Raw genomic sequence first — 26,948 nt, 5'->3', positions numbered from 1 at the left:
TTGTTACGTTCTTGGTTTCACATATTTGGTCGAGCTGGAGTGTGTGTGTATCACATGTGAGATAGGAGACTTTTTTTCCTAGACAGTTACAATTTTCTCAATAAAGATCCCTCTTTACCCAACTATCTGCGATATTAATCTTTTACTAACATCATGTATGTTTGGAGGTTTACGTATGACGTTTTTATTGTTTTGTTCGTCTGAGAATCCATGAATCTAGATGGAGTTCAAAGACAAAATCAGCTTCATTTTTATTTTTGTTCATCTGAGAATCCATGTTTCACAGCAATTCCAAAGCACATGTCTTTTCACACTGTGAGATCTTTGAATCAGGAGACATCTAGTAGGTCATAGATTAATTGGTTTAATATCAGAGAGTGAGTTTCCTCTAGCTGCTGGTGTCCTTTCTCAGGTTCCCTTAGCTGTTCAGAGTTCTCTGTGGTTTCATACAAATGTCAGGATGGTTGTTTGGTCTCTGTGAAAAATGCCATTGGAATTCGGCTAAGAATTGCATTGAAAATTATATATTCTTTTGGGTGGAATGGACATTTTAGCACTACTGATTGTTTTTCATCCACGAACACAGGATATCATTCCATTTATTTGCATCTTTGACTTCTTCATTAATGTCTCAATATTTTCAGTGTGCACGTATTTCAAGTCCTTAGTTAAATTTATTCCTTGGTATTTTGTTATTTTTGATGCAGCTGCAAACTGATTTTCTCTTTCTGATGGTTTGTTATTGGTGTTGAGAAACACAGTTGATTTTTGTGTGTTGATTTGGTAACTTTACTGAATTCCTATATTAGTTCTAATAGTTTGTTGTTGGAATAATGCAGAAAATTGGAACTGTTAAGAGTTCACTCTTAAAAAAAAAAAAAAAAAGAGTTCACTCTTTGTCACATCCTGGTCATCTGCAATATGGAAGACACAGTGGCTCCTGATATAACCTTCTCACAGTTCCTGTCAGTTACATGTGAATTCCTAGGAGAGCGGTGATGTTTCTTTGTGTGAACTGAAGTGGGTAAGGCTTGGACTTTGTAGAGAATGTTTTTCCCTGTAACGTGATGTTTTCTGTGTTTTCTGGTGTGGTACTGACATGGGGTTTCGGAATGTTACTGACTTCCCAGTAATTTCAAACATAAAACTTTGCATTAACAAAAGAAAGTACTTTTATCTGCATGATTTATTGATTTTTAATGTGATTACAAATTCTTTATAAGACATGTGTTTAGCAAATATTTTTCTCCCACCATGAGGCTTATCTTTTGGTTTTTGAATTTAGTATCCCTAAGTAAAAATTTTTAGTTGTAGACAGTACATGTTATTAATTCCCCACTCCCTTTTCTGTGTGGGCTTTTCATGCTGTACATTAAAAGTCAAAGCTCCTGACCTATGTGACAAACCCATGGCCGTGTTTATTTTCTTCTATAATGTTTATATTTTTAAATGTGTCTGTGGACAATTTTGAGTGATTTTAGGTGTGAGTTGTAAACTTTGTATGTACGTTCATTTCATTGCGTATGGTTTCTAATTGTTTTAGAACTCTTTGAGAAATCATGGGATACTGGCCTCCATCTCTTTGAATTCCCAAAGTATAATAGATTCAGCAGGACTGTCAGCAGGGATCTTGGCCTCCATGGGAACTGTTGAGCGGGTGAGGCCTGCATTTCACAAGTGGCCAGCAGAGGGCGATAAGCCTACCTCTCTTAGCAGTGCAGGACCTGCCTGACTTGGCCGCAGATTTGGCTCTGTGCACAGCTGACAAGGAGGGCTTCCTAGGTGGCGCTAGTGGTAAAAAAAAAAAAAAAAAAAAAAAAGCCACCTGTCGATGCAGGAGACCTAAGAGAGGGAGTTCACTTCTTGGGCCAGGAAGATCCCCTGGAGGAGGAAATGACAACCCACTTCAGTGTTCTTGTCTTGAGAATCCTGTGGATGGAAGAGCCTGGTGGGCTATAGTCCATGGGGTTGCAAAGAGTCAGACATAACTGAAGTGACTTAGCACAGATGACAGGACATGCCAGGGATTTGGTTTCATGACAATTCAGAGTTGGAACCACATTTAGTGGATCTGTTCTTCAGGACCTGCTGTAAGGTTATGCCATGGGAGAAAAAGTGGTGAAAAATTGGGGAGAATCTTCTCTAAGTGGCTGACTGCTGGGGGTCTGTCATTAGAGGACTCAGCAAAGGAAGGGCTTGATGTGCACAGTTGTGTGTTTAGTTTTGTGTGCAAAGCAGATGATATGCAGTGTCCTTTGGCTTGTGATGTTCCATTTTCCAAGCATTTATTGAGGGACATATCCTTAGGGTGTGAGAGTTGGACCATAAAGAAAGCCGAGTGCTGAAGAATTGATGATTTTGAATTGTGGTGCTAGAGAAGACTCTCGAGAGTCCCCTGGACTGCAAGGGAGCAAACTAGTCAGTCCTAAAGGAAATCAACCCTGAATATTCATTGGAAGGACTGATGTTGAAGCTCCAATACTTTGGCCACCTGATGGAAGAGCTGCCTCAAGACCCTGAGGCTGGGAAGGATTGAAGGCAAAAAGGGAAGGGGGCAGCAGAGGATGAGATGGTTAGACAGCATCACTGACTCAATGGACATGAGTTTGACCAAATTCTGGTAGTGAAGGACAGGGAAGCCTGGCGAGCTGCAGTCCACGGGGTCGTGGAGTTGGACACGACTTAGTGACGAACAACATTCTTTGGCTACTCTATGTCCTTTATACGGCAGCTTTGTCATAAATTAACTGACCACGTATTTGTGGGTTTATTCCTGGGCGTTCTCTTCTATTCCTCTGGCCCATGCATCTCTTGTACCATTTCTACACTGTCTTATTTCTGTAGCTTCAGAATATGAAGTCAAGGGCAGAGTTTCCTCCAGCTGCTGGTCTCCTTTGTCAGGCTCCCCTTGGCTGTTTGGGGTCCTCTGTGTTCCATATGAACCTCACATGATTCAACCCAATCTCCAACTGCCTCCTATGCCTGTGAGACTTCTCTCAGCCAGAGCAATCTGAAAAAGCCAAGTCCATCATGTCACCCCACTGCTCAAAACCCTCCCTCATTGCAGGATCTTACCAGACCCTCTTACTCATTTTGTTCTGGCCACACTCATCTCCTTGCTGTTTTTGAGATGGGAGGATCTTTCCCTACATTTCTGTAAGACTCCCTTTCCTCATCTTCCTCAGATCTTGGTTCAAATGTAACCTTCCTAGTGAGGTCTTGCTGGAGAATCTTAGAATTCTAAGTTTATTTTAAACTTAGAATAAACCTGTTTATTTTTAAAATATTTACTCATTTACTTATTTGGCTGTGCCAGGTCTTTCTTCTGGCACACGGGATCTTTGATCTTCACTGTGGCGTGTGGGGTCTTTTGTTGAGGGATGCAATCTCTTAGTGGGAGCATGTGGGATCTAGTTCTCTGACCAGGGATTGAACCCATGTCCCTTGCATTGGGAAAGTGGAGTCTTAGCCACAAGACCACTAAGGAAGCCCCTAATTTTAAACTGTATCCCAGCCCCTCCAGCTCCATACACAGCACTGTCTCCCTTCCCTGCTTTACTTTGCTCCATAATACTTCTCACCATCAGACACATTTTACCTCTTCGTCTCATCTGCCTCCTCTCCTCAGAATGCAAGCTGCAAGGAGGCGGTGGTTGTGGCTGTATTCTTACCTGACACCAACTTCTGATGTAAAGTTTGAGAGACTGGGGATCAGGATTTGGAATTCATGTTAGCCCATATTGCAGTGTTTCCCAAACTTCTAAAAAATGCCCCATATTAACATAAATATTGCAGGCTCCATACTGCAAAGGGCCTCTGGATGAAAACTGTGGTCTCACCTACGCATTTGTATGGGTCAAGATTTTGTTGAGATTTTTCTGTAGTATGAAGTACAAAAACAGGTGTTTGCACTTTCAAGTGTACGAATTTTATTGACTATGCCTTTTCAAACTATGTCTGAGCCCTCTATCTCCTCAGGGAGATTCTGACATGCCTCTCGAAGCATCCCTCAGTCTGCCCAACACCGAGTCTGTCTAAAATGATGGGTGCTTTTTTAACAGTGCAGTGTGGCCTTCTCAGTTCTGGGTGGAGTTGAGAATATGTGTTAAATTTGGAAAACAATGTTGTCTACTCTAGACAGAACTTTTTTTTGATGAGCAAAAACTCCATGTATCTAAGACCATGTCAAAAAGTAGATCAATACAAAGAAAGCACAAAGGCTTTGATAGTATGAAATAAAGACAATTTGAGACAACGCAGAAAACTAAATAAATCCAAATAGGGCTTTAAGCAGGTTATACCTTCTCTGCTGTTAATACCTAGACATAAGCTTAAAACATGGCACCAAATGGCTCACCAAACTAAGATGTCACATGGCAAAACGATAAGCTACAGAGACTTTCAGCCACAAGAGACTAAACCTCAGGTGAAGATGTGAATGAGGAATGAAGACTCATGGTCTCTGGACACGGTCTCTGGTCAGTTTGTTTCTAAAGTACATCAGGTATACCCAAGGCAGGTATTCTCTGAAGGACCACGCTGGCCATTGAGACTTAGGGTAGTAGGGAAACTCACATGGCAACTGCAACAGGAAGGGACTCTGCTTGGCCTCAGGTGGCTCTTATTTTGGAATCATGAAACTTGAAAAGGGAAACCCACCAAAAATATGGTCTCCTCTATCTGAAGAAATAGCTTGTATCATGAATAAAACTTGCATAGAACCTCTTGATGCTTCTATTCTAAGGTCTATTCTTTTCTTTAAAATGATGATTCTATAGATGCCCATTATATCCAGTTGACCGATGGCGAGTTCAACTATGCCCTTACCAGTTTTTCTAAGGTCTGTTCTAATACATGGGCTTATGTGGAAGTCTGGTATTTCAATAAAAAGAAGATGCGTAAGAGATTCAGAACCCTATTCCTTCATCTTTACCAACCTGCAATTCCTCTGGGGTTGCAGGGGCTAGGTCTTATCAAGGTTTGTTTAGAAATAATAAGAGGCTGCTGAGGCTAGTAATGGGGAAGATCCTGGCTCCTTTCACTGGGGGCACAAGTCAGCTCTAAACTGTGGACTCAGATGAGTGGAACATACCCCCACATACTGGACGTGCACGGCTCTCGGGAACGACGGGTCCTGCACAGCACCTGCACACAGCAGGTCCTCCAGACAAGTCTGCTGAATGAACAAACAAGGGCCTCGGTCCAAACAACCAGCCCAGATAAATGCCGCAGGAGGTTTCTGCACCCTTTTCAGATGGCTTGCTCTTCTGTTATTGAGGACTCCTCACTTGCTATTCCCTTCCTAATAGGTGAGTTATGGTCATTCTAATGAGCAGAGATTCTCACATCAGTGAGAAAGTGAGGTCACGCAGAGAGTGGACAGGCTTCTTGTAATTTATTTGTTATTTCCAAGCAACAGCTACAAAAGTTTTTAATTTTTATAATACTCTTGATAAGAAAATAAAATTTAAATAAAAATACATTCTCAACAGTACAACATGGTTACACAAATTCACTACATTAAGTTTTGATAACTTACATTTTCAAACTGGACACTGTAAAAACCAATATTTACTAGCAACATATTAATTTCCAAGTTAATAAAAATGGAAGCAGATAGTATCAATCGAGACTGGTAATTTAGAATGAGTCCTGTAGTTTTCACATACTGTAAGGACACCTAAAAGGCTTTGAGGCTTTTTGTCTTTACAGGATGTACCGTTAGAACAAATTAAAGGTGCTTTTACTTAAAAATGACATCTGTCTTCTAAAACCTGGCATGAATAAGCCTTTCTGAAAAATGAATGAAATTAGGCTTCAGAAACAGAAACAAAAGCTACATCATTCATCACCCTTTTTTTTTTTTTTTTGTACAATTAGCAAAGCCTTGTTTTGACACTTAAATCATTACCCGTGATATTATAAACATACTTCTTTGGCAAAGAAAATAGTTCAATTTGATAAATTATATTCCTGGGAGTAAAAAAATGTTGCTATTGCCTATTATCATATTAAATGAATATTAAAAAACAAAGCTAAACAAAGAACAAACGATGACAACAAAACAAGCGACACGCCACCATAATTTCAAATGATGGAAATGGCTAAACTAAGAACCAAGTCGGCATTTACGGCAAGAGTTCCTCCGGATCATCCTTTGCTTGCTTTCTTGGGGTTTTCACGGCGTTAGGGTAAAGTGAGCTGCCATGTATTTTTCAAGTTTGGAAAAGGGAGAGAAAGCAGATCAGGTAGTAAAAATCAAAGTACTCATAAGTAACAGCGGAAGAATGAGGCCCTTGGAAGCAAGTAGAAGTACCTCGGTTATCTTTGGGTCCCACTGACATGGTCTCTTATTTCAGAAGACTTTCAAAGAAAATCTCATTTCACATTACTTGTTTTTAGGCTGTGCCAAGGTGGTTAATTCCAGTCAAACTGGCTGTTTAAAAGTGAAGAAAAGAACTAGTAACTGAATTCTTTTCAAATTCTGAGTTACATATTCAGACAGCCTTGGTCCCTTTGAGAACACTGTGATCTTTAAAAACAGTCATAACTTGGTATTATGTTACCAAGGGCTTGATATTAGAAATGTCAGAATATAAGTCAAGAAGCCACTGGAGAGCAATGAGTGGTACCTGGCAATGCTCACATGGCCTTTCCAGGCGGACATTCAGAGACTCTGAAAAGGAAATTTCAATCTGAATAAAATTCAACAGTGAGAAATGGATTAAAACAGTAAAATTCTTTCACACTGATTAATCAGTGGAGTTTATGGAATCTACAAATTCATAAAATTTAAAAGTCTTTTTCAAACTTGTCTTTAAAATGGGCCAGGAATAACTTAATGCAGACTAGGACTGATCCTTAAATAAAACTAACTGATTTTTACAAGTCCTTTAGAGAAATACATTGCTTAGTTGTAATCATTTATGGAACTTTGATTGTTTGCCAATGGTCTTTAAAAGTAATTACCCAGTAACGTTATAATTTAAAAACAATTACTCACCAATAACATAATTGGCAAAGTGTATCTTGAAATATAGCTTATGTTCAGGGAAACAAAAAAGCACTACTAGCTAGACTTACATTAATAAGTCACAGTTTTAAACAGAAACGTGTAAAATACTCCAAGGTTCAAAGTACCACATTTAGAAAATGTTTTGAATTTAAAAACACATAGTAAGAGTACCATGGTTTTTAATACTGATGAAGCGAAGTGTATTCCTCTTAACTTCAAGGTGGCCACTTGCTTCGACTGCTTATTTACAGTTGTGATTTTTAGGATAAAGGTAAATTATTAGGGAAAAACAGGATTCAAACAGTTGCTTGCCCAATTCCATTTGGCTAGCAGGCAATAAGGAAACAGCAGTGAAATATAAACATTTTCAAGAAAGCATTATTTCTAGACTTAAACACTGATCATTCAACTGATCATAAAGGTTAGATACCATGGAGTATCTGAAGCATAATCTGGGGTCGCCCAGATGAGTAAAGTGCACCGAGTGACTGTCCTCGAGTTGGATCTCACCCTCACGTGGGGAGGAGGGCGTCCCGTGGTGGCGGCCCTTATAATGACGGGGCAACGAGTGAAGTCAAGTGATTGTACCACCACCTGTCCCCACTGTTTACTTTCTCTTCTTTTTCAGAAGTGAAGTCCTTAGAAGTCACAACAACCTGAACTCTCAAATCAAAAATATGAGTACCTGATGTTTAAACGGTGAAAAAAAATTTAGTGGTCTGGTTGTATTTCATCTGCCATCACTCATCCCACATGTAAACAAGATGCAGACAACAGTACATGTTCCCTGATTTCTCCTATCTGAGCTCTGTTTGCATCTCTAAATGGGTAAAAGGGTCCACCAACTTCCAAGGATACTGTGGTAGTTTCTAAAGTTTCTGTCACTGTCTCTAATGTAATCTGTAATGACCGATGGGCCAAAGGAGATCTTTTTTGTTTTTTTTTGAAGAGGAAGGGTCTAGATGAACTAAACGGAAAGCTCTGAATAGTCATGGATTGAAATTTTCTAGTAAAACACAATGTTGGCAGTATAGAGCAGGCACTAATGGTAGTGAAAAGTCCACAGAACATGGAGTGTTACAAGAAGAGATGGTTTCTTGCTATGGAGGAGTTCTCCTTTTGTTATAAAGCTTCTTTAGGAAGAGTCTTTCTATTAAAAAGAAGTTGCAGAAACATGGCTTTCGACACATAAGATATGAAGGGAATCCTGGGTTTTAAATTCTCTAGTGAAACATCACACCAGAATTTCCAAACAGTTAGTTTCAATTATTAAATATTAAATACAATGTGAATGCAGATGACAGTGAAGCCGATGTTCATTCTTAAATACTATGAACAAAATACACGATGAATTGAAAAACTCCAACTAAAATATCTTCCAGTTCTTCCGAATCAATTGGCCAAACTCTAGAATATTTTCCCGATTGGATTTTCCCTAGAAAATAATAAAAATAATTTTTCAAATGTTGAAGAAAATTGTAAAAAGTAACAAATATCTCATAGTATCCAGTGTCTGTAATTCTCTCTTGCCAAGTCCTACGTCACTGATTCAGCAAGCTTTTTGTGACTACCCAGTAAATGTCAGGCACTGTTTGAGCAACTGTGGACACAGAGGTGAAGACAAATGACAAACCCTTGGCCCTGTGGAGCCTATATTCTGCTACAGAGAAAATAAGATAAACAAATAAAATATTTAGCACAAGAAAGAGTGCTAGGTTTTAAGTGAGAAAAATACAACTGGAAGGGGTATAGTGTGTGTGGGTACGGTGGGGGAGAATACTACTTAGGAAGGATGCCAAGCACTGGCTAGAACCTCATGGAAACCTGCCATGGCTCCAAGAAAACTGCATTACTTTACCGCTGGAAGAGAACAAAATATACTAATGTAGAAAAGACAGTAACAGGATGCTTACAATAACCTTTTTACTGTACTGAGCCTTCCATCTAGGCAGAACACAAATATTTATACCGGTCAAACTGATTTTTACTGTTTATAAAACACAATTAAAATGATCAATCCACGTAAGTTAATAAAAATACTTAAAATGGTTGGGGCCAAGATTCAAAGCCCCCTTATGAATCAGCTCTATGGGTTCCCTGATAGCTCAGTTGGAAAGAATCCGCCTGCAACGCAGGAGACCTGGGTTCAACCCCAACTGTACCTCTGTGCAAACAGAAGCCTGATTCTAGTGCTGGTGCTGGGTAGCCCCCATGGTTCAGGGGAAGCCAGGGTAAATTCAGACAAGGTTTCTTTCCTTTTGAGGAAGAAACAGCTCTTTCTGCTTCTAGACACTATTATTATAAATGTGAACTACTGCAGCCCAGCTGTGACCATAAGGGCACCAGCCTGAGGAAGACAGAAATCATCTTGTTTGATTTCTAATGGCTGAGTGGCTGGATCATCCTTGATGACAGTGTTGAGCTAAACTAGCTAAATGTAGAAATCAGGACTTTTAATTTGTGAGAGTAAATGTTTTCCTATTATTTAAGCCATTGAGATTTTGTTACTTGCTGCTAAAAAAAATCTAATTGATGGAATGTAAAGTACTTGGCACAGTGTCTAGTGGTGAGGAAGAAGGTCCTTAATAACTGTTGTTGCTGTTCCTGTCAGTGTCCATCTGCCTCTGAGATGGATCCAAAGCATCAATTATAAAATACTTCTAGCACTGTCAAAGCTAATTTTTTTGTACTTAGGATGTATAAAGGTACTCTGACAGATAAAGAAGAGGATCATTAAAAATCAAAACAAGAAGCTACTAAGTATTCAATTCAATGATTAAACTGAAATATAACACTGAAGGTGACGATAAGGTACTGCCCCAACACAATGAATGATGCTAGCATTGAAAAGACTCCTGCAGGAGTGACTCCGGAGATTCCTGCACAAGAGAAAGGTTCTAAGTTGGTCTTGAGAGAGGAAGGTAGGCAGGAGACCTGCACTTCGGGTGTGAGTAGAGGGTAGCAGAGGAAAGTGCAAACTGTGTTCAAAAATGTCTGAAGTATCTTAACAGTACTTACTTGCTCCCGTATTTTGCACTACTTGATCTTTTCTTCCTATACTTTTCATGAGGTTCATCTAGCTTCTCTATGACACTTTTTATTTGTTGAATTGTCTTGAAGGTTGTTACAGAATCCTCAATTACAAAGTTGGAATAGTCATCAGGCTCTTTCTGTGGTCCTTGATAGACTGCTATAGTTCCACAAGCCTCTACAAGAAGAAATGAAATCTCTGATCAGACAACTAAATCCATTAAGCATAATCTGTAATATAAATAAAGAACTTTTCAAGAGGGGCTCAAGCTGGGAAAAGCTCCCTTGGAAATGCATAGACAACCAAAATCCATACATTTTATTAATTATAATTACATATGCAAAAACAAAATTTTTATTTAAAGAACTCCTTTGGGAGTTTGTCACCTTCCATATAGGTAACATTTTGATAAATGCCTTTGACTGTGTGGATCACGATAAACTGTGGGAAATTCTGAAAGAGATGGGAATACCAGACCACCTGACCTGCCTCTTGAGAAACCTGTATGCAGGTCAGGAAGCAACAGTTAGAACTGGACATGGAACAACAGACTGGTTCCAAATAGGAAAAAGAGTATGTCAAGGCTATATATTGTCACTCTGTTTATTTAACTTATACGCAGAGTACATCATAAGAAACATTGGGCTGGAGGAAGCACAAGCTGGAATCAAGATTGCCGGGAGAAATATCAGTAACCTCAGATACACAGATGACACCACCCTTAGGGCAGAAAGTGAAGAGGATGAGTGATGAAAGTGAAAGAGGAGAGTGAAAAAGTTGGCTTAAAGCTCAACATTCAGAAAACTAAGATCATGGCATCCAGTCCCATCACTTCATGGGAAATAGATGGGGAAACAGTGGAAACAGTGTCAGATTTTTGGGGGCTCCAAAATCACTGCAGACGGTGACTGCAGCCATGAAATTAAAAGACACTTACTCCTTGGAAGGAGGGTTATGACCAACTTAGATAGCATATTCAAAAGCAGAGGAATTACTTTGCCAACAAAGGTCCATCTAGTCAAGGCTATGGTTTTCCCAGTGGTCATGTATGGATGTAAGAGTTGGACTGTGAAGAAGGCTGAGTGCCGAAGAATTGATGCTTTTGAACTGCGGTGTTGAAGAAGACTCTTGAGAGTCCCTTGGACTGCAAGGAGATCCAACCAGTCCATTCTAAAGGAGATTAGTCCTGGGTGTTCTTTGGAAGGAATGATGCTAAAGCTGAAACTCCAGTACTTTGGCCACCTCATGTGAAGAGTTGACTCATTGGAAAAGACTCTGATGCTGGGAGGGACTGGGGGCAGGAGGAGAAGGGGACGACAGAGGATGAGATGGCTGGATGGCATCACCGACTCAATGAACATGAGTTTGAGTGAACTCCGGGAGTTGGTGATGGACAGGGAGGCCTGGCATGCTGCAATTCATGGGGTTGCAAAGAGTTGGACACGAATGAGCAACTGAACTGAACTGAACTGAATGAGAATCTTTTGACTTTAAGATAATGCCAAAGCAACACTTCAGGTACTGGTAATGAAGGATCATGATTATATAAAAGAATTTTAATTATATACTTACCTTCCATTTTATGCAGCTTAAGTAAACTGAGGGTGAAAAGGGAATAAATTCTTTCTGTTTCTCTGTCTTCATCAATATCTATTTGTATGTCTGCAGGGACACCTCTGTGTAAAAATGAAATAAAACACACTGGAAAAATATCATTTTGTTAACATGCTAAAGACTTCTGACTGTTTGAGACTGAAAACAGAAACACAGAATTTTGTAAAAGGAACCTTAGGAATCTAGTCTAACTTGATAATTAAATAGATTGAGATTCTTAGGTTTGGTCATTATGTGACTATACTCAAAAGGAAGAGGATTTTAAGTGCAATCATTTTCACTACTTGTGCTTCATCATATTACTTTATAAGTCTGTAAAGCTACCATGGCTGTTCCACGCAATTACAACAAGAATGCTAGGCCCTTCTTCCTCAATACCTTGCTCAAGTTTGCACATCTATTTAAACACTGCCCTTTTTTTGACTTGTGAAACCACAATTTACTGAGAATATTTTCATCACCCCAAAAGAATCTCTGTATTCATTAAGTACTCCCCATTGTTCCCTCCCTCAAATCCCTCACAACTGCTAATCTACTTTGTCACCATAAATTTACCTATGCTGGATACTTCATGTAAGTGTTACCCTGAAGTACATGGCCTTTGTGTCGGACTTCTTTTAGCATGTTTTTCTGGCTTTTTTTCAGCATGTTTTCAAGGTGCATCCATGCACGTATCAGGACATCATTCCGTTTTATGGATGAATAATATCTCATTGTATGGATACAGCATTTAAGACACTGCCTTTGTAATCAAAAAGAAACTTACGCAGTACACGGCTTACAGCCGAGAGCATTTTCACTAGTCTCCAGACAGCAGAGCCAGTTTCCATTTAGATATGCGGAGGGGTGATAAGAGCTGAGTCTGTTCTGATTGCATCGGCTCACCCTGCAGAGCACATCTATCCATTCATTAGCTTCTACACAATTATTTGCCTGGACATAGAGTGGTTTCTCCGTGTGTATCACTTGGAACATCTTCACAGACAATTAAGACAAAAAGTTAGTAACAGTCTAAAAATCAAACACAGTACAGAACACAAGAAGGTACGTAGCAGAAATGTAGTCTGCGTGTAGGTAACTGTTGCTCAGGTACATCATAAACGGTTATGTCCCCAGGACTGCTGGAGTTATACGGTACTCAACAGTACAACAGAATATAATGTTTAGAAACCACACAAGTCCTAGGGAAGGGGCTATCATACACATAGGAATAAAGGGAGAGAATTTCAGGTAGAGGAAAACCTATGGGTAAAGACAGCAGTGGGCAAATAGAAACAAGGAAATCATCTTGGTTACTTGAGTGCACTGGTATCTATTGGTATGTACTGAAGGGCAGCAGAGGATTAGGCTGCACAGACAGGCTGGGACTATATTCTGAAGGTCAAGCTGAGAAATTTGATAAAACTCAAGTACTGAGAGAAGTTGTTTAGTCTCTCAGTTGTTTCTGACTCTTTCGACTCCACGGACTGCAGCCCACCAGGCTCCTGTCTATGGGGTTTCCCAGGCAAGGATACTGGAGATGGTTGCCATTCCCTTCTCCAGGGGATCTTCCCAACCCACGGATCGAACCTGCATCTACTGCACTGGCAGGCGAATTCTTCACCACTGAGCCCATTGAGCACAGAATTCTTAAATGAAAAAAGTGCCTTTAACTTAATAGGTGAGGTGGACTATACAAAGCATCAACAGTAATGGACAATTTTAAACAGAGTTCCAGCTACGAATTATAAGATATTAATGATTAAAAACAAATACTAAACTTCTTGTAAAATTTTCAGCTAAGTAATATATGCAGTTTAAAAAACTTTAAATTATATAACTTACATTTTTCTTGTTGAAAGAGCTCTCTTCCAGTTTTTCCACAGCAAGAATGTTTTTCACTGGAATTGTGTAAATTGCATCTTTGCCTAAATTATAAAAGAAGATAAAACTAAAATAATTTTCATCAATTATAAAGGTGAAAGGTTAACTCTATATGGTTTAAGATCATTCTCTTGACGGTGGGTGTGTAAGTGACCTACACATTTCCAAATGGTGCACCATAAATATGTTTTATGGACCAAATGAATCTTGTTTTCCACGATATGACTTCCTCTTTAATTAAAATTAAAACATTTTCATGGAAAAATTAGGGAATAAATTTGATCTCTGTAGAAAATAAAAATATTATTGTACTTTGTAACATTAATTATATGGAGACTGAAAAAATACACAATTTACAATAAAGGCCTACTCAAAACTTGCTGAGACATGGAATTTTCTTCATGGAGTTATTACATAAACAAAGAATCTGACTGTACCTAAGTGGATTTTTCTGCTTCTCCAACCTAATATTTAATTAAGGAACTAACCCTCAAAACAATTATTTGAAACTGAAAAATTGTTCATTACTTTTGCGTACTGTCTGGTCAGCTGACTAGAGCTACCAAATTTACTTTAAGAGATACAGGGAATAAAAGTAAAAATTTTACTTGGTAGAGTGAATCATTAACCTAATTTAAGAATTTGGAAATTTGTTTGCTAAAGGGGCTCCACAATAGCATGAGGCTATGATGCATTTCAACTTAAAATTTACTTGAATAAAATACATTCATATAATCATGCTGCTGCTAAGTCACTTCAGTCGTGCTGGACTCTGTGCGATCCCATAGATGGAAGCCAACCAGGCTCCCCCATCCGTAGGATTCTCCAGGCAAGAGTACTGGAGTGGGTTGCCATTTCCTTCTCCAATGCAGGAAAGTGAAAAGTGAAAGTGAAGTCGCTCAGCTGTATCCGACTCTTAGCAACCCCATGGACTGCAGCCTACCAGGCTCCTCCGTCCATGGGATTTTCCAGGCAAGAGTACTGGAGTGGGGTGCCATTGCCTTCTCTGTCATATAATCATAGAAACTAAGCAAATATAATCATGAACTTTTCTGTCATTTACATTATAAAATGTGGTTCTTAGAAAATGAAAGCTTTGCTTCCCTCCTCCCAACAAACTTCAGTTTAATGACTTGTGGGCTGAAGTGCTGAAGGTGAAGATCTTTTATATTATTCATGGATTAATGTACAGCTTTGGGGTTAAAGACACTAAAAAGGTATTCTTTATTGAACAGAGAAATTAACAAAGAGTATTTGCTAAGCTTAGTTCCTGCTGTAAAATCTAAAATACATGTGATTCAAGCAGATGTGTGATATACAATATACAGTCACTTAATTTAGCTATCACGTTTAGCTATCCTATACCAGACACTATCCTAACCACTTGGGATAGAGCAGTGAATAGAACATATAAGGCCCCTAATGGAGTTTGCATTTAGGTCTGGAAAGACTGACGAGGACAAATATTAGGTAGAGATAAATGCAATAAAGATAGCAACATAAAGTGATGCGACAGGAAGTAATTGGGATGTTACTTTAAGTTGGGCAGTTAGGGAAAACTTTTCTGAAGAAATGACATTTAAATACAACAATTACAAATTATATATACATGTGAAAATAGGAAAAGACTATCAGCGGTCTGCTGGAAACAGACAAGATCAAATTTATGAAGGGGTGAGGGGAGGCGAGGAGGGAAGAAACTGCAAGAAGCCACAGCTGGAGCCGCATGGAGGAAAAGACACATTTGCAAAAGGAGGGCTGGTCAGAAGAGCTTCAAGCCAGTCACTGGACACAGCGAGCTGGGGGGAGGGGGGGGGCATACTTAGATGTCTATCAGGATGACTACGTGGTAAGCTGCATTTGGAGCAGCTGGGTCAATTAGGTCCTCACATACTGTCCCCCTCAACCCGCTTGTACTAAGCAGCAGTCCACAGAGGCACAGTCCCAGGTTGAAGCAGTGAAGATGCATACTGGCTGGAAAGCGGGGTAGCCACAGGCTGCTGACAGTGCCTATGCCAGGGGACGAGCACCAGCACCCCTGCCCATCAGCAGCTCATCCTTTCCCTCCCTTGATCACACTGGCCATGAGCTACTGGATCCTCAGGCAGGTGAATGCACTGTAACACAAAAATGAGCAAATTGCCAAAAAATCACCAAACGGATGAGGAAAATCAGCACTCTGAAGGAAACACGTACAACAAAGAGAATAACATTGGAGGAGATCAGGGGTGTAACACATGAGGGGGCAGAGGAGACATGCCTTTGGGTGCCAATTTACATGGGGCACCACAGGGTCCAGAGAATTTAAAAATTGTGCAGGAAGTAGATTTTGTAGATTTTCAACAACTCTTTAGATTTGTTGAATACACAAAGCATGCCCACATCCTAGAATTGCTGTGTTTGTTCATTTCTGGACAAATTATATCACAGCATACAGAGAGAAAATGCATTGTTCACAGGCACACATGACGTTATTATTATTAGAGTTAACTGAAATTAACTGAAGTTGCTAATGTTAACTTGAATGAATTGCAAAGTGAATCAGTAAAACAGAGGATTGTACTCAGGACTCTCCAAATATATAGTACAAAAGGACAGAGCCATGATGGCTGAATTTAGAAGTTTTGAGATCAGCTGTAACAAGCATTCCAGAAACAATTGAGTTGTTCAGAAGAAAATTACTAATGAAAATGTCCAAGAATAAAGATAGAAATCTTAAGACTGAAAGGACCCATCAAGTGCTGATGAAAGTGTAGGAAGAAAGAAAGGTGATACTTAGACACTGGGCAGAATTTTAGAGCTTGAAGGTTAAAGAAAGTCCAGAGGGTTTCCAAGAAGAATCAAGACTAAGAATGACATCAAAATCCTTACCACCAACAATGGAAACCAGTAAATCGTGGAGAAATATCTTAAAAATCTTATAGGAAATGATTTTAAATCTGGTCTTGCTTATCATTCAAGTGTAAGGGTAAAATACTTTTTTTAATATGTAAGAACTCTGAAAACTTATCAGCCCTAAAGCTATATGGAGTAATTCCTTGAGGACATAACTCCTGCAAAATAAGTAAGAATCCAGGAAAAAGACAAGTATGTTAATATAAGAAATAGTGTTGGGCAAAGACATCAGAAAAACTGATAAGAATGCTTAGAAAAGGGCTTCTCAGGCGGCACTAGTGGTAAACAACCTGCCTGCCAATGCAGGAGATGTAAGAGAACGTGGGTTCGATCCCTGGGTTGGGAAGATTCCCTGGAGGAGGGCATGGCAACCCAGTCCAGTATTCTTGCCATGGACAGAGGAGCCTGGTCGCAAATTCCATGGACAGCATGGTCCACAGGGTTGCAAAGAGTTGGATACGACTGAAGCGACTTAGCACACATGCATGCTTAGAAAAAAATGATGAAAACATAAAAAGGTAAAAGAAACAGAAACTAGTACTAAAATTTAAGATGACTTCATTAGGTAGTGTTAGGAAAAATAAATTTGAAAGCATGCTATGGTCCTTCTCCGCTTGAATGGAGATGGTGATTAACTACAGACAATAAGATGAACACGCAAGTTTAAACCTATCTTTTAACAGTTTAAAAGTAGAAACAGAATGTCCAAATTCTCTCACTAGATAAGACAGAGTGAATATGTGTGGGACTGATTATTCCAATAAAAATGCAGGAAAAAAAAAAACAATCCCAACGAACAGAAGAGCTTAATAAACAGAAAACACAAAACAAAATATTGGTTACAGTAATCACAATAAATGTGATGGTATTAAGTTTCCCTATTAAATGCCAAATCCAGTTTTAGTTAAAAATCACCATCACCTTCTCAAAAAGTTAAACATAAAGTTAGTTACTATATGACTCAATGATTTCACTCCTAGATACAGACCCAAGAGAAGTGAAAATATATGTCCACACAAAAAAGTGTATGTCAATGTTCACAGCGGCATTATTCATAATAATAAAAAACTGGAAACAATTTACCTGGAAATCAGGTACATCAACTGATAAACTGGTAAAATCTGGAATATATCCAATGAAATATTATTTAGCCATAAAGTACTGATTCATGCCATATCACAGATGAACTTTGAAAACATCATGCTAAGTGAAAGAAGGCAGTTACAAGGGCTGCGTGCTAATGCGTGCTCAGTCGCTTTAGTCGTGTCCGACTCTGTATGCCTCTACAGATCGCAGCCCTCCAGGCTCCTCTGTCCATGGGAGTCTCCAGGCAAGAATACTGGAGTGGGTTGCCATGCCCTCCTCCTCCAGGGGATCTTTCCAACCCAGGGATATAACCCACGTCTCTTATGTCTCCTGCGCTGGCAGGAAAGTTCTTTACCACTAGGAAGATGGCAAAGTCCAAAACCTGGGAAGCCCAAAAGGTTACTCTTTAAATGAAATGTCCAGAACAGGCAAATCCACAGAGACAAAAAGCAGATTTGTGTTTGCCAGGGGCTGGGAGAAGGAAGGACAGGGCAGTGACTGTTAATGGGTACAGGTTTTCTTTCTGGGGCGATGAAAATGTTATGTAACCAGTGGTGACTGCATAACTTTGTGAATATACTGAAAATGAATTATATACTTTCAATAGGTGAATTTTACAGTATGTGAATTCTATTTCCATTAAAAAAAATTACTATCTTTCTAAATTCCATATATATGCGTTAGTATACTGTATTGGTGTTTTTCTTTCTGGCTTACTTCACTCTGTATAATAGGTTCCAGTTTCATCCATCTCATTAGAACTGATTCAAATGTATTCTTTTTAATGGCTGAGTAATACTCCATTGTGTATATGTACCACAGCTTTCTTATCCATTCATCTGCTGATGGGCATCTAGGTTGCTTCCATGTCCTGGCTATTATAAACAGTGCTGCGATGAACACTGGGGTACACGTGTCTCTTTCCCTTCTGGTTTCCTCAGTGTGTATGCCCAGCAGCGGGATTGCTGGATCATAAGGCAGTTCTAGGAAGATGGTAACAATAACCCTGTGTACGAGACAGCAAAAGAGACACTGATGTATAGATCAGTCTTATGGACTCTGTGGGAGAGGGAGAGGGTGGGGAGATTTGGGCAAATAGCATTGAAACATGTATAATATCATGTATGAAACGAGTCACCAGTCCAGGTTCGATGCACAATACTGGATGCTTGGGGCTGGTGCACTGGGACGACCCAGAGGGAGGGTATGGGGAGGGAGGAGGGAGGAGGGTTCACGATGGGGAACACAGGTATACCTGTGGCGGATTCATTTCGATGTTTGGCAAAACTAATATTGTAAAGTTTAAAAATAAAATAAAATTAAAAAAAAAAATTACTACCCCAAGAAAAACAGAAGTCCAGCTAGATACTGGTCCTAAGGAACATAGCTGAAATAAAGTAACTGTTAATCTTTTTTTTGATAGTATACTGAGGTTGCATACTTCTATTCCTCAGAAAATAAGTATAAGACTGGGAAAATTATTAAAAACAACCACTTCAGGGTGCTGGAAAATAACCAAACGCAAGTAAAAATCTGAGAAGTGTTCATCCATGAACAACTGCTATAGCATAGGTTAGAACCTGTGGATTTATTGTCTTCCAGGGAGGAGGTGTTTCCATAACTCCTCAGTTCAATGAAAACTCGACAGCTTTACTGGCTGAAGGTTACAGATTCAGCCTAAGGGTGAGATTTTAGAAACAACAGAGCTACAGAAAGGCTGAGATCATAAACACACCACATCCCTGGCTGACTGCTAAAGACGCCTGTATATGGATCATCCCAGAGTCTGGCAAAAGTGGAAAGCTTGGGAAGACTTGTGAATCTGCTGTGCCTTTGAATATGTTCTGATTCAAAAACAGCACAGGCGGTAAAAGGTAGAAGACTTACTGACTTCAGGCATTTGAGCTCTATGCGCAAATCATTGGCTGACCACTAAGCTAAAAAAGCTCAGGTGAGACCCCTAGGGAGGCAGCTAGGATTAGGGAATAAAACAGAACCTGAGTAAAGACAACAGCAGCTATACAATGAGAGAGCGAATGAGAGAGACAGACAGACAGACAGACGCACAAAACAGACACTGCAGTGTGAATCTAGGCAAGCCCTCAGAAGAACAAACAGAATCCAGACACACTTTATTACAATACAACGCTCAGTTTTTAACCAAAAAAATAAGATGTGAAAAACAGAAAAGTGTGACCCATACTTGGGAAAGAAAGTAGCCAACAACCTGAGTCTGAGTGGGCTCAAATGCTGAATTTATTCTATTAGCGAGCAAAGCCATTATTATAAATGTTTAAACAATTTAAGGAAAATATGCTAATGATGACTGAACAAATGTGGACTTTAAACAGGAGAACAGAAACTATAAAAAGAATCAAACAAATTTTAGAGCTGAAAAGCACAATAAATGGAATGACAAATTCATCACATTTAGCTAAAAAGACTTGAGATGGTAAATAAATCAATGAATGTAAATAGAAATTATCCAAGCTAAAGAACAAAGATAAAGAATGAAGACAAATGAACTGAGTCTCACAGAGACCTGTGAAACGGTCTCAAGCATGCCTGGATAAGTATAACTTGAGTCCTAAGAAGGAGAGAAAATGAACAGAAATAAGTGAAAAAACTTTTTTAAGTTTGGGTTTGGTGAAAACCCTTAGCTTATGGCTTAAAGAAACTCAAATCCCAAAAACCTATTGAAAAATTTCAACTGCCAAGCAATACATTTTATGCCCATGATTAGAACAAAAAAGAAAGAAGGAGCAATGATAGAAAGGGGGAAATATGGAAAAGTCTTACTTTAATGAAGTTCAATTTATCTTAAAAAATGTTCAGTGCATTTAATATCCTAAGAAATCATTGCATACTCCATGGTTGCAAAGATATTCTCTTATGCTTTCACTGATCCTCTTATCTTGAATTAAATTTTGTGTGTACTATGACATAAGATGAAGTTCACTTTCTGTGTTTACCCAGTTGTTCCAACACCATTTGTTGAAAATACATTCCTTTCCCAATTGAACTGTCTTGACACTTCTGTCAAAACTAAACTGACCATATGTGTGTGTGTCTTTCTGGACTCTTGACTGTTCACCTCCAGCTTTTATGTCAAAATCTCAGACTTGAATATTGTAGCTTAGTCTTAGTCCTTCAACTTTGTTCATTTTTTTCAACACTGCTTCAGCCATTATAGTCCTCTGTTCCCCCACTGACATCAATTTTAGAATCAATTTGTCAATTTTTACCAAAAAAAACTTGTAGATTTGTAGTGGGACTGTGTTAAAATCAAGATGAACTTGAGAAGTGAATTCTTAAAAAATATCCAAGCTTCAAATCCACAAACATGACACATTAAAGAAAAAAATACTTCAGAGCCCTGTGTATCAAAATGTGTGCTCAGTCCCTAAGTTGTGTCCAACTGTTTCATGACTCCATGGACTATAGCCCACCAGGCTCCTCTCTGTCCATGGGATTCTTCAGGCAAGAATATTGGAATGGGTTGCCATTTCCTCCTCCAGGGGATCTTCCTGACCCAGGGATCGAACCTGCATCTCCTGCATTGGCAGGAGGATTCTTTACCATTAAGACATCTGGGAAGCCCCGTGTGTCAAATTAGGAGCAGGTAAAAACCAAGTATTGAGATTTGTGTTTAAAACATCATGAAAACTTCTTTTATATTGTCCATCGATTATATGAGCTAGAACACAGAGAGCATATGGAAATTGTGTAGGCTCTACATACATATCTGTGTATAAAAGGTCATCCTCAAGTAGACAAGATCTAATCAAATTTGGAGAACACATATGGGATTTCAGAGATGAATTTGTTCATCATATATTATTAGTAAGCTTGGTGGAAATTTTAGAAAGTGGTTCTTAATATAGAAAACAGCATATCTGGAAGACATGGTATTTTCTGAAGAATACCATTTATTACAAATTAATAAATGCCTAATGAGAGCAGTAAAAACATGGTCCTTACCCACTGAGGATCGTGAAAGACTAGGGTGAAAGACATAAAAGTAATGACCACACACTGTGACAGAAGTTACCACTAACATGCTACAGAAATATAGTAAGAGAATACCCAACTGAAGTGGCCAGAGCTTTATGAAAATGACTTCCATAAAGAGCTGACATTTGATCTGAGGCTTAAAGGACAACAAATTACACAGGTAAAGAAGGAAAGAAAGATTTCTCGACAGAGCCAATGCAAAAGCATGAATGTAAAAGAGCACAACTGAAAGGAACTTCAAGAGTCAACCTGGCAAAGCAACATACGGAGAATGCAAAAGATGAGGCTGCACCGAGAGACGGGAAAAGGCTGCAACGTGGATAACATCTGATTACAGCATACAACTAGAAGAACTACTTGTAGAAGATGACCACATTACAGTAGAGCAATATAAAACAGTAATCACAGGCACACAGATCCATCCAAACTGTCAAGGTAACCATGGTGATAGCTGGACGAATGAATGCCTATGATATTCATTTACCACGTTAGTTTTGTGATATTGAAGATTAGTTGCTTACTCTGCTGGACCATGGAAAAAGCAAGATCAGATCAGATCAGTCCCAGTCGTGTCCGACTCATTGCAACCCCGTGAATCACAGCACGCCAGGCCTCCCTGTCTATCACCAACTCCCGGAGTTCACTCAGACTCATGTCCATAGAGTTGGTGATGCCATCCAGCCATCTCATCCTCTGTCGTCCCCTTCTCCTGCCACCAATCCCTCCCAGCATCAGAGTCTTTTCCAATGAGTCAACTCTTCGCATGAGGTGGCCAAAGTACTGGAGTTTTAGCTTTAGCATCATTCCTTCCAAAGAAATCCCAGGGCTGATCTCCTTCAGAATGGACTGGTTGGATCTCCTTGTAGTCCAAGGGACTCTCAACAGTCTTCTCCAACACCATACTTCAAGAGCATCAATTCTTCGGTGCTCAGCCTTCTTCACAGTCCAACTCTCATATCCATACATGACCACTGGAAAAACCATAGCCTTGACTAGACGAACCTTTGTTGGCAAAGTAATGTCTCTGCTTTTGAATATGCTATCTAGGTTGGTCATAACTTTCCTTCCAAGGAGTAAGTGTCTTTTAATTTCATGGCTGCAGTCACCGTCTGCAGTGATTTTGGAGCCCCCCAAAATAAAGTCTGACACTGTTTCCACTGTTTCCCCATCTATTTCCCACGAAGTGATGGGACCAGATGCCATGATCTTTGTTTTCTGAATGTTGAGCTTTAAGCCAACTTTTTCACTCTCCTCTTTCACTTTCCTCAAGAGGCTTTTGAGTTCCTCTTCACTTTCTGCCATAAGGGTGGTGTCATCTGCATATCTGAGGTTATTGATATTTCTCCCGGCAATCTTGATTCCAGCTTGTGTTTCTTCCAGTCCAGCATTTCTCATGATGTGCTCTGCATATAAGTTAAATAAACAGGGTGACAATATACAGCCTTGACATACTCCTTTTCCTATTTGGAACCAATCTGTTGTCCCATGTCCAGTTCTAACTGTTGCTTCCTGACCTGCATACAAATTTCTCAAGAGGCAGATCAGGTGGTCTGGTATTGCCATCTCTTGAAGAATTTTCCACAGTTTATTGTGATCCACACAGTCAAAGGCTTTGGCATAGTCAATAAAGCAGAAATAGATGCTTTTCTGGAACTCTCTTGCTTTTTCCATGATCCAGCAGATGTTGGCAATTTGATCTCTGGTTCCTCTGCCTTTTCTAAAACCAGCTTGAACATCAAGAAGTTCACGGTTCACATACTGCTGAAGCCTGGCTTGGAGAATTTTGAGCATTACTTTACTAGAGTGTGAGATGAGTGCAATTGTGCAGTAGTTTGAGCATTCTTTGGCATTGCCTTTCTTTGGGATTGGAATGAAAACTGACCTTTTCCAGTCCTGTGGCCACTGCTGAGTTTTCCAAATTTGCTGGCATATCGGGTGCAGCACTTTCACAGCATCATCTTTCAGGATTTGGAATAGCTCAACTGGAATTCCATCACCTCCACTAGCTTTGTTCGTAGTGATGTTTTCTAAGGCCCACTTGACTTCACATTCCAGGATGTCTGGCTCTAGGTGAGTGATCACACCATCGTGATTATCTGGGTCATGAAGATCTTTTTTGTACAGTTCTTCTGTGTATTCTTGCCATCTCTTCTTAATATCTTCTGCTTCTGTTAGGTCCATACCATTTCTGCCCTTTATCGAGCCCATCTTTGCATGAAAGGTTCCTTTGGTATCTCTGATTTTCTTGAAGAGATTTCTAGTCTTTCCCATTCTGTTGTTTTCCTCTATTTCTTTGCAATGATAGCTGAAGAAGGCTTTCTTATCTCTTCTTGCTATTCTTTGGAACTCTGCATTCAGATGTTTATATCTTTCCTTTTCTCCTCTGCTTTTCACTTCTCTTCTTTTCACAGCTATTTGTAGGGCCTCGCCAGACAGCCATTTTGCTTTTTCTCATTTCTTTTCCATGGGGATGGTCTTGATCCCTGTCTCATGTACAATGTCATGAACCTCATTCCAGAAAAACATCTATTTCTGCTTTATTGACCATGCCAAAGCCTTTGACTGTGTGGATCACAAAGTGTGGAAAATTCTGAAAGAGATGGGAATACCAGACCACCTGACCTGCCTCTTGAGAAACCTATATGCAGGTCAGAAAGCAACAGTTAGAACTGGACATGGGAACAAGAGACTGGTTCCAAATAGGAAAAGGAGTACGTCCAGGCTGTATATTGTCACCCTGCTTATTTAACTTACATGCAGAGTACATCATGAGAAATGCTGGGCTGGAAAAAGCACAAGCTGGAATCAAGATTGCCAGGAGAAATATCAATAACCTCAGATATGCAGATAACACCACCCTTAGGGCAGAAAGTGAAGAGGAACTCAAAAGCCTCTTGAGGAAAGTGAAAGAGGAGAGTGAAAAAGTTGGCTTAAAGCTCAACATTCAGAAAACAAAGATCATGGCATCTGGTCCCATCACTTCGTGGGAAATAGATGGGGAAACAGTGGAAACAGTGTCAGACTTTATTTTTTGGGGCTCCAAAATCACTGCAGACGGTGACTGCAGCCATGAAATTAAAAGACACTTACTCCTTGGAAGGAAAGTTATGACCAACCTAGATAGCATATTCAAAAGCAGAGACATTACTTTGCCAACAAAGGTTCGTCTAGTCAAGGCTATGGTTTTTCCAGTGGTCATGTATGGATGTGAGAGTTGGACTGTGAAGAAGGCTGAGCGCCGAAGAATTGATGCTCTTGAACTATGGTGTTGGAGAAGACTGTTGAGAGTCCCTTGGACTGCAAGGAGATCCAACCAGTTTTAGCTTTATGCTAAAGCTAAAACTCCAGTACTTTGGCCACCTCATGCGAAGAGTTGACTCATTGGAAAAGACTCTGATGCTGGGAGGGATTGGTGGCAGGAGAAGGGGACGACAGAGGATGAGATGGCTGGATGGCATCACCGACTCTATGGACATGAGTCTGAATGAACTCTGGGAGTTGGTGATAGACAGGAAGGCCTGGTGTGCTGTGATTCACGGGGTCGCAAAGAGTCGGACATGAATGAGCGACTGAACTGAACTGATTACTAAGTGGGCATCAATTTTTAACTAATTTGAGAAAAACCCTTAAAACTGAGAGAATTCTAATTATTTTTCTAGTAAATTAGAAAAAGAATCTTTTATTTGATTCTAAGTGACAGAAATACTTCATTCAGAATATTAGTGTCCAGTAGGAGCAAACAGTGAAGACTCAATGATTTAAAGCTATGTTACAGAATATCTGGGAGGCACTCTTTGAAACACCAAAGTCATAAAGTGTAATAAGAAACTACCTAACTAGCAGTCTTAGCTATGCAGAAAATTGCAAGGAACCAGGAAGTAAGCAAAACATTTGCAGAGCAACCAAAGGGAGAATCCAAAGCCTATGTATTTTAGTCAGAGAGGAAAGTCCTGAAATGTTCAGTCAAAGCCTTTTAATCATATGCATAATTTTAACAAACACAGTACCTACATCCTTACTCACAGTATATTAGCAGTAAAAATGGAATTGGGGGTAAAGATGGGAGTGAGATGTTACATTACCATTCACTGACAGCACAAGAAACTTAAGGTGACAGCCTGAACATAAAGGGGACAATGAAAAACTGTATAAAGCAAACACAGGAACACAAAATAGCACAGCAGTCCAAGGCATGTAGCTGGGAAGTAAACAGCTGCACACATCCATAAGCAGCCCTGAAAACATCACTAAATCAGAGTACTAAATGATAATTAACATTATCAATGACAGCCCCAAGTCATCTAGAAAATGTTAACTTACGTTCAATGAACTCTTTTTTAGAAGGCAGGGAAGCATGTAATACATTTTGGAAAAATCCAACAAAACAGTTAAAAACAAAAAGCATGGGTGCTTAGAACTGTTGGCTTTGGTAAATAATCTCGAAACTTCATGTAACAGAGCTCATTCCTCCAATGCCATTCCAACATGTTAAATTTCTTAAGGCCTGAAAATAATGGAACTTCCAATGTGTCTATTCTATAGCTTAGACCAATCTAATCATTCTACAGAATTTTATCCTCATAAGATCACTGGATAGAACAGAAGTTCCTAAGAACTGTGTATAGCCTCTGGAACTATGAACTTCCTGGAATTATATGTGAGACCTTGTGTCTCTTGTGTGTACATGCATTTTTTTCTAGAGGAAAAGGATCTGAAACTATCATCTGATTCCTGAAGTCTTAAAGCAAAGACTTCAGAATATTGGTTTAGATTAGAAAATACTTTAAATGAGGAGAAAACAGCCAATTTATTCATAGAGAATGACTAACTTATGAAAACATAATCAGCATATTATACCAGCTATTATTAAAATGTTACTATATATGCGAGAGCATTTATATAGTATTCAATATAAACTATAACCACTAAAACTTTAAGAAACGTGTAGCTTAAAGAATGCTGTCTGGAAGTGCAGGGATGCAGCCTGCTGATCTTTAGTCATTAGAATATTCATATTCCACAACAAAACATCTAGGTGCCTAAAAATATAGTGCATCTGGCTTCATATGTCTTACTACTGTATTTGGACATATTTGGTCATTCTGGCTAAAGATTCTAAGGAATTATGAAACAGAATTTCTTTTCACTTTCCTCCTTAAGAATTTCTACTGAAGCACCCATACTTAACTGAAAGGACATTCTCTTGAAAGTATCTTATGTCTAGTGTTTATCATTTCAGAATTTATACCAGGCACTCTTTACCTAACAGATTTGACAGATTAACCAAGACTCCATTTCCTCTGTCAAACATCCTGAGCGATGCTCATGAGACACTGAATCCTTGTGGCTGCTAGGGTTCTATTAAGCTTGTACCCTTTGATCTCCACTGGTTAGGCTGTTTTGATTACAGAGTCCACTAGGTTTGTTCCC

At 39.4% G+C, this 26,948-nt stretch overlaps 1 protein-coding gene across 6 annotated transcripts in view; it reads right to left on the bottom strand.

Moving 5' to 3' along the window:
• Positions 1-5,380: 5,380 nt before the first annotated feature.
• The window catches only part of RASA2 (RAS p21 protein activator 2), a 127,159-nt gene continuing 105,591 nt past the window's right edge, over positions 5,381-26,948 (bottom strand). For 4 of the 6 annotated variants that reach the window (XM_086373351.1, XM_086373433.1, XM_086373592.1 and 1 more), the window contains 5 exons: positions 13,485-13,567; positions 12,427-12,635; positions 11,619-11,722; positions 10,034-10,223; positions 5,381-8,450 (listed from right to left, as the gene is read on the bottom strand). In XM_086373351.1, the coding sequence (XP_086229477.1) occupies positions 8,423-8,450; positions 10,034-10,223; positions 11,619-11,722; positions 12,427-12,635; positions 13,485-13,567 (614 nt within the window). In that variant the 3' untranslated portion in view covers positions 5,381-8,422. Of the gene's footprint in view, positions 8,451-10,033; positions 10,224-11,618; positions 11,723-12,426; positions 12,636-13,484; positions 13,591-26,948 lie in introns of all 6 variants that reach the window. The other 2 variants (XM_086373693.1, XR_015154139.1) reach the window with 2 other exon arrangements.

This window comes from Bos grunniens, chromosome 1 (assembly GCF_055505025.1).
Source record: "Bos grunniens cultivar Pamir isolate PY7600 chromosome 1, Bosgru_T2T1.0, whole genome shotgun sequence".
Taxonomy (NCBI): domain Eukaryota; kingdom Metazoa; phylum Chordata; class Mammalia; order Artiodactyla; family Bovidae; genus Bos; species Bos grunniens.
Note: the sequence above shows the minus strand (reverse complement) of the source record. Positions and strands in the feature narration are given on the sequence as shown.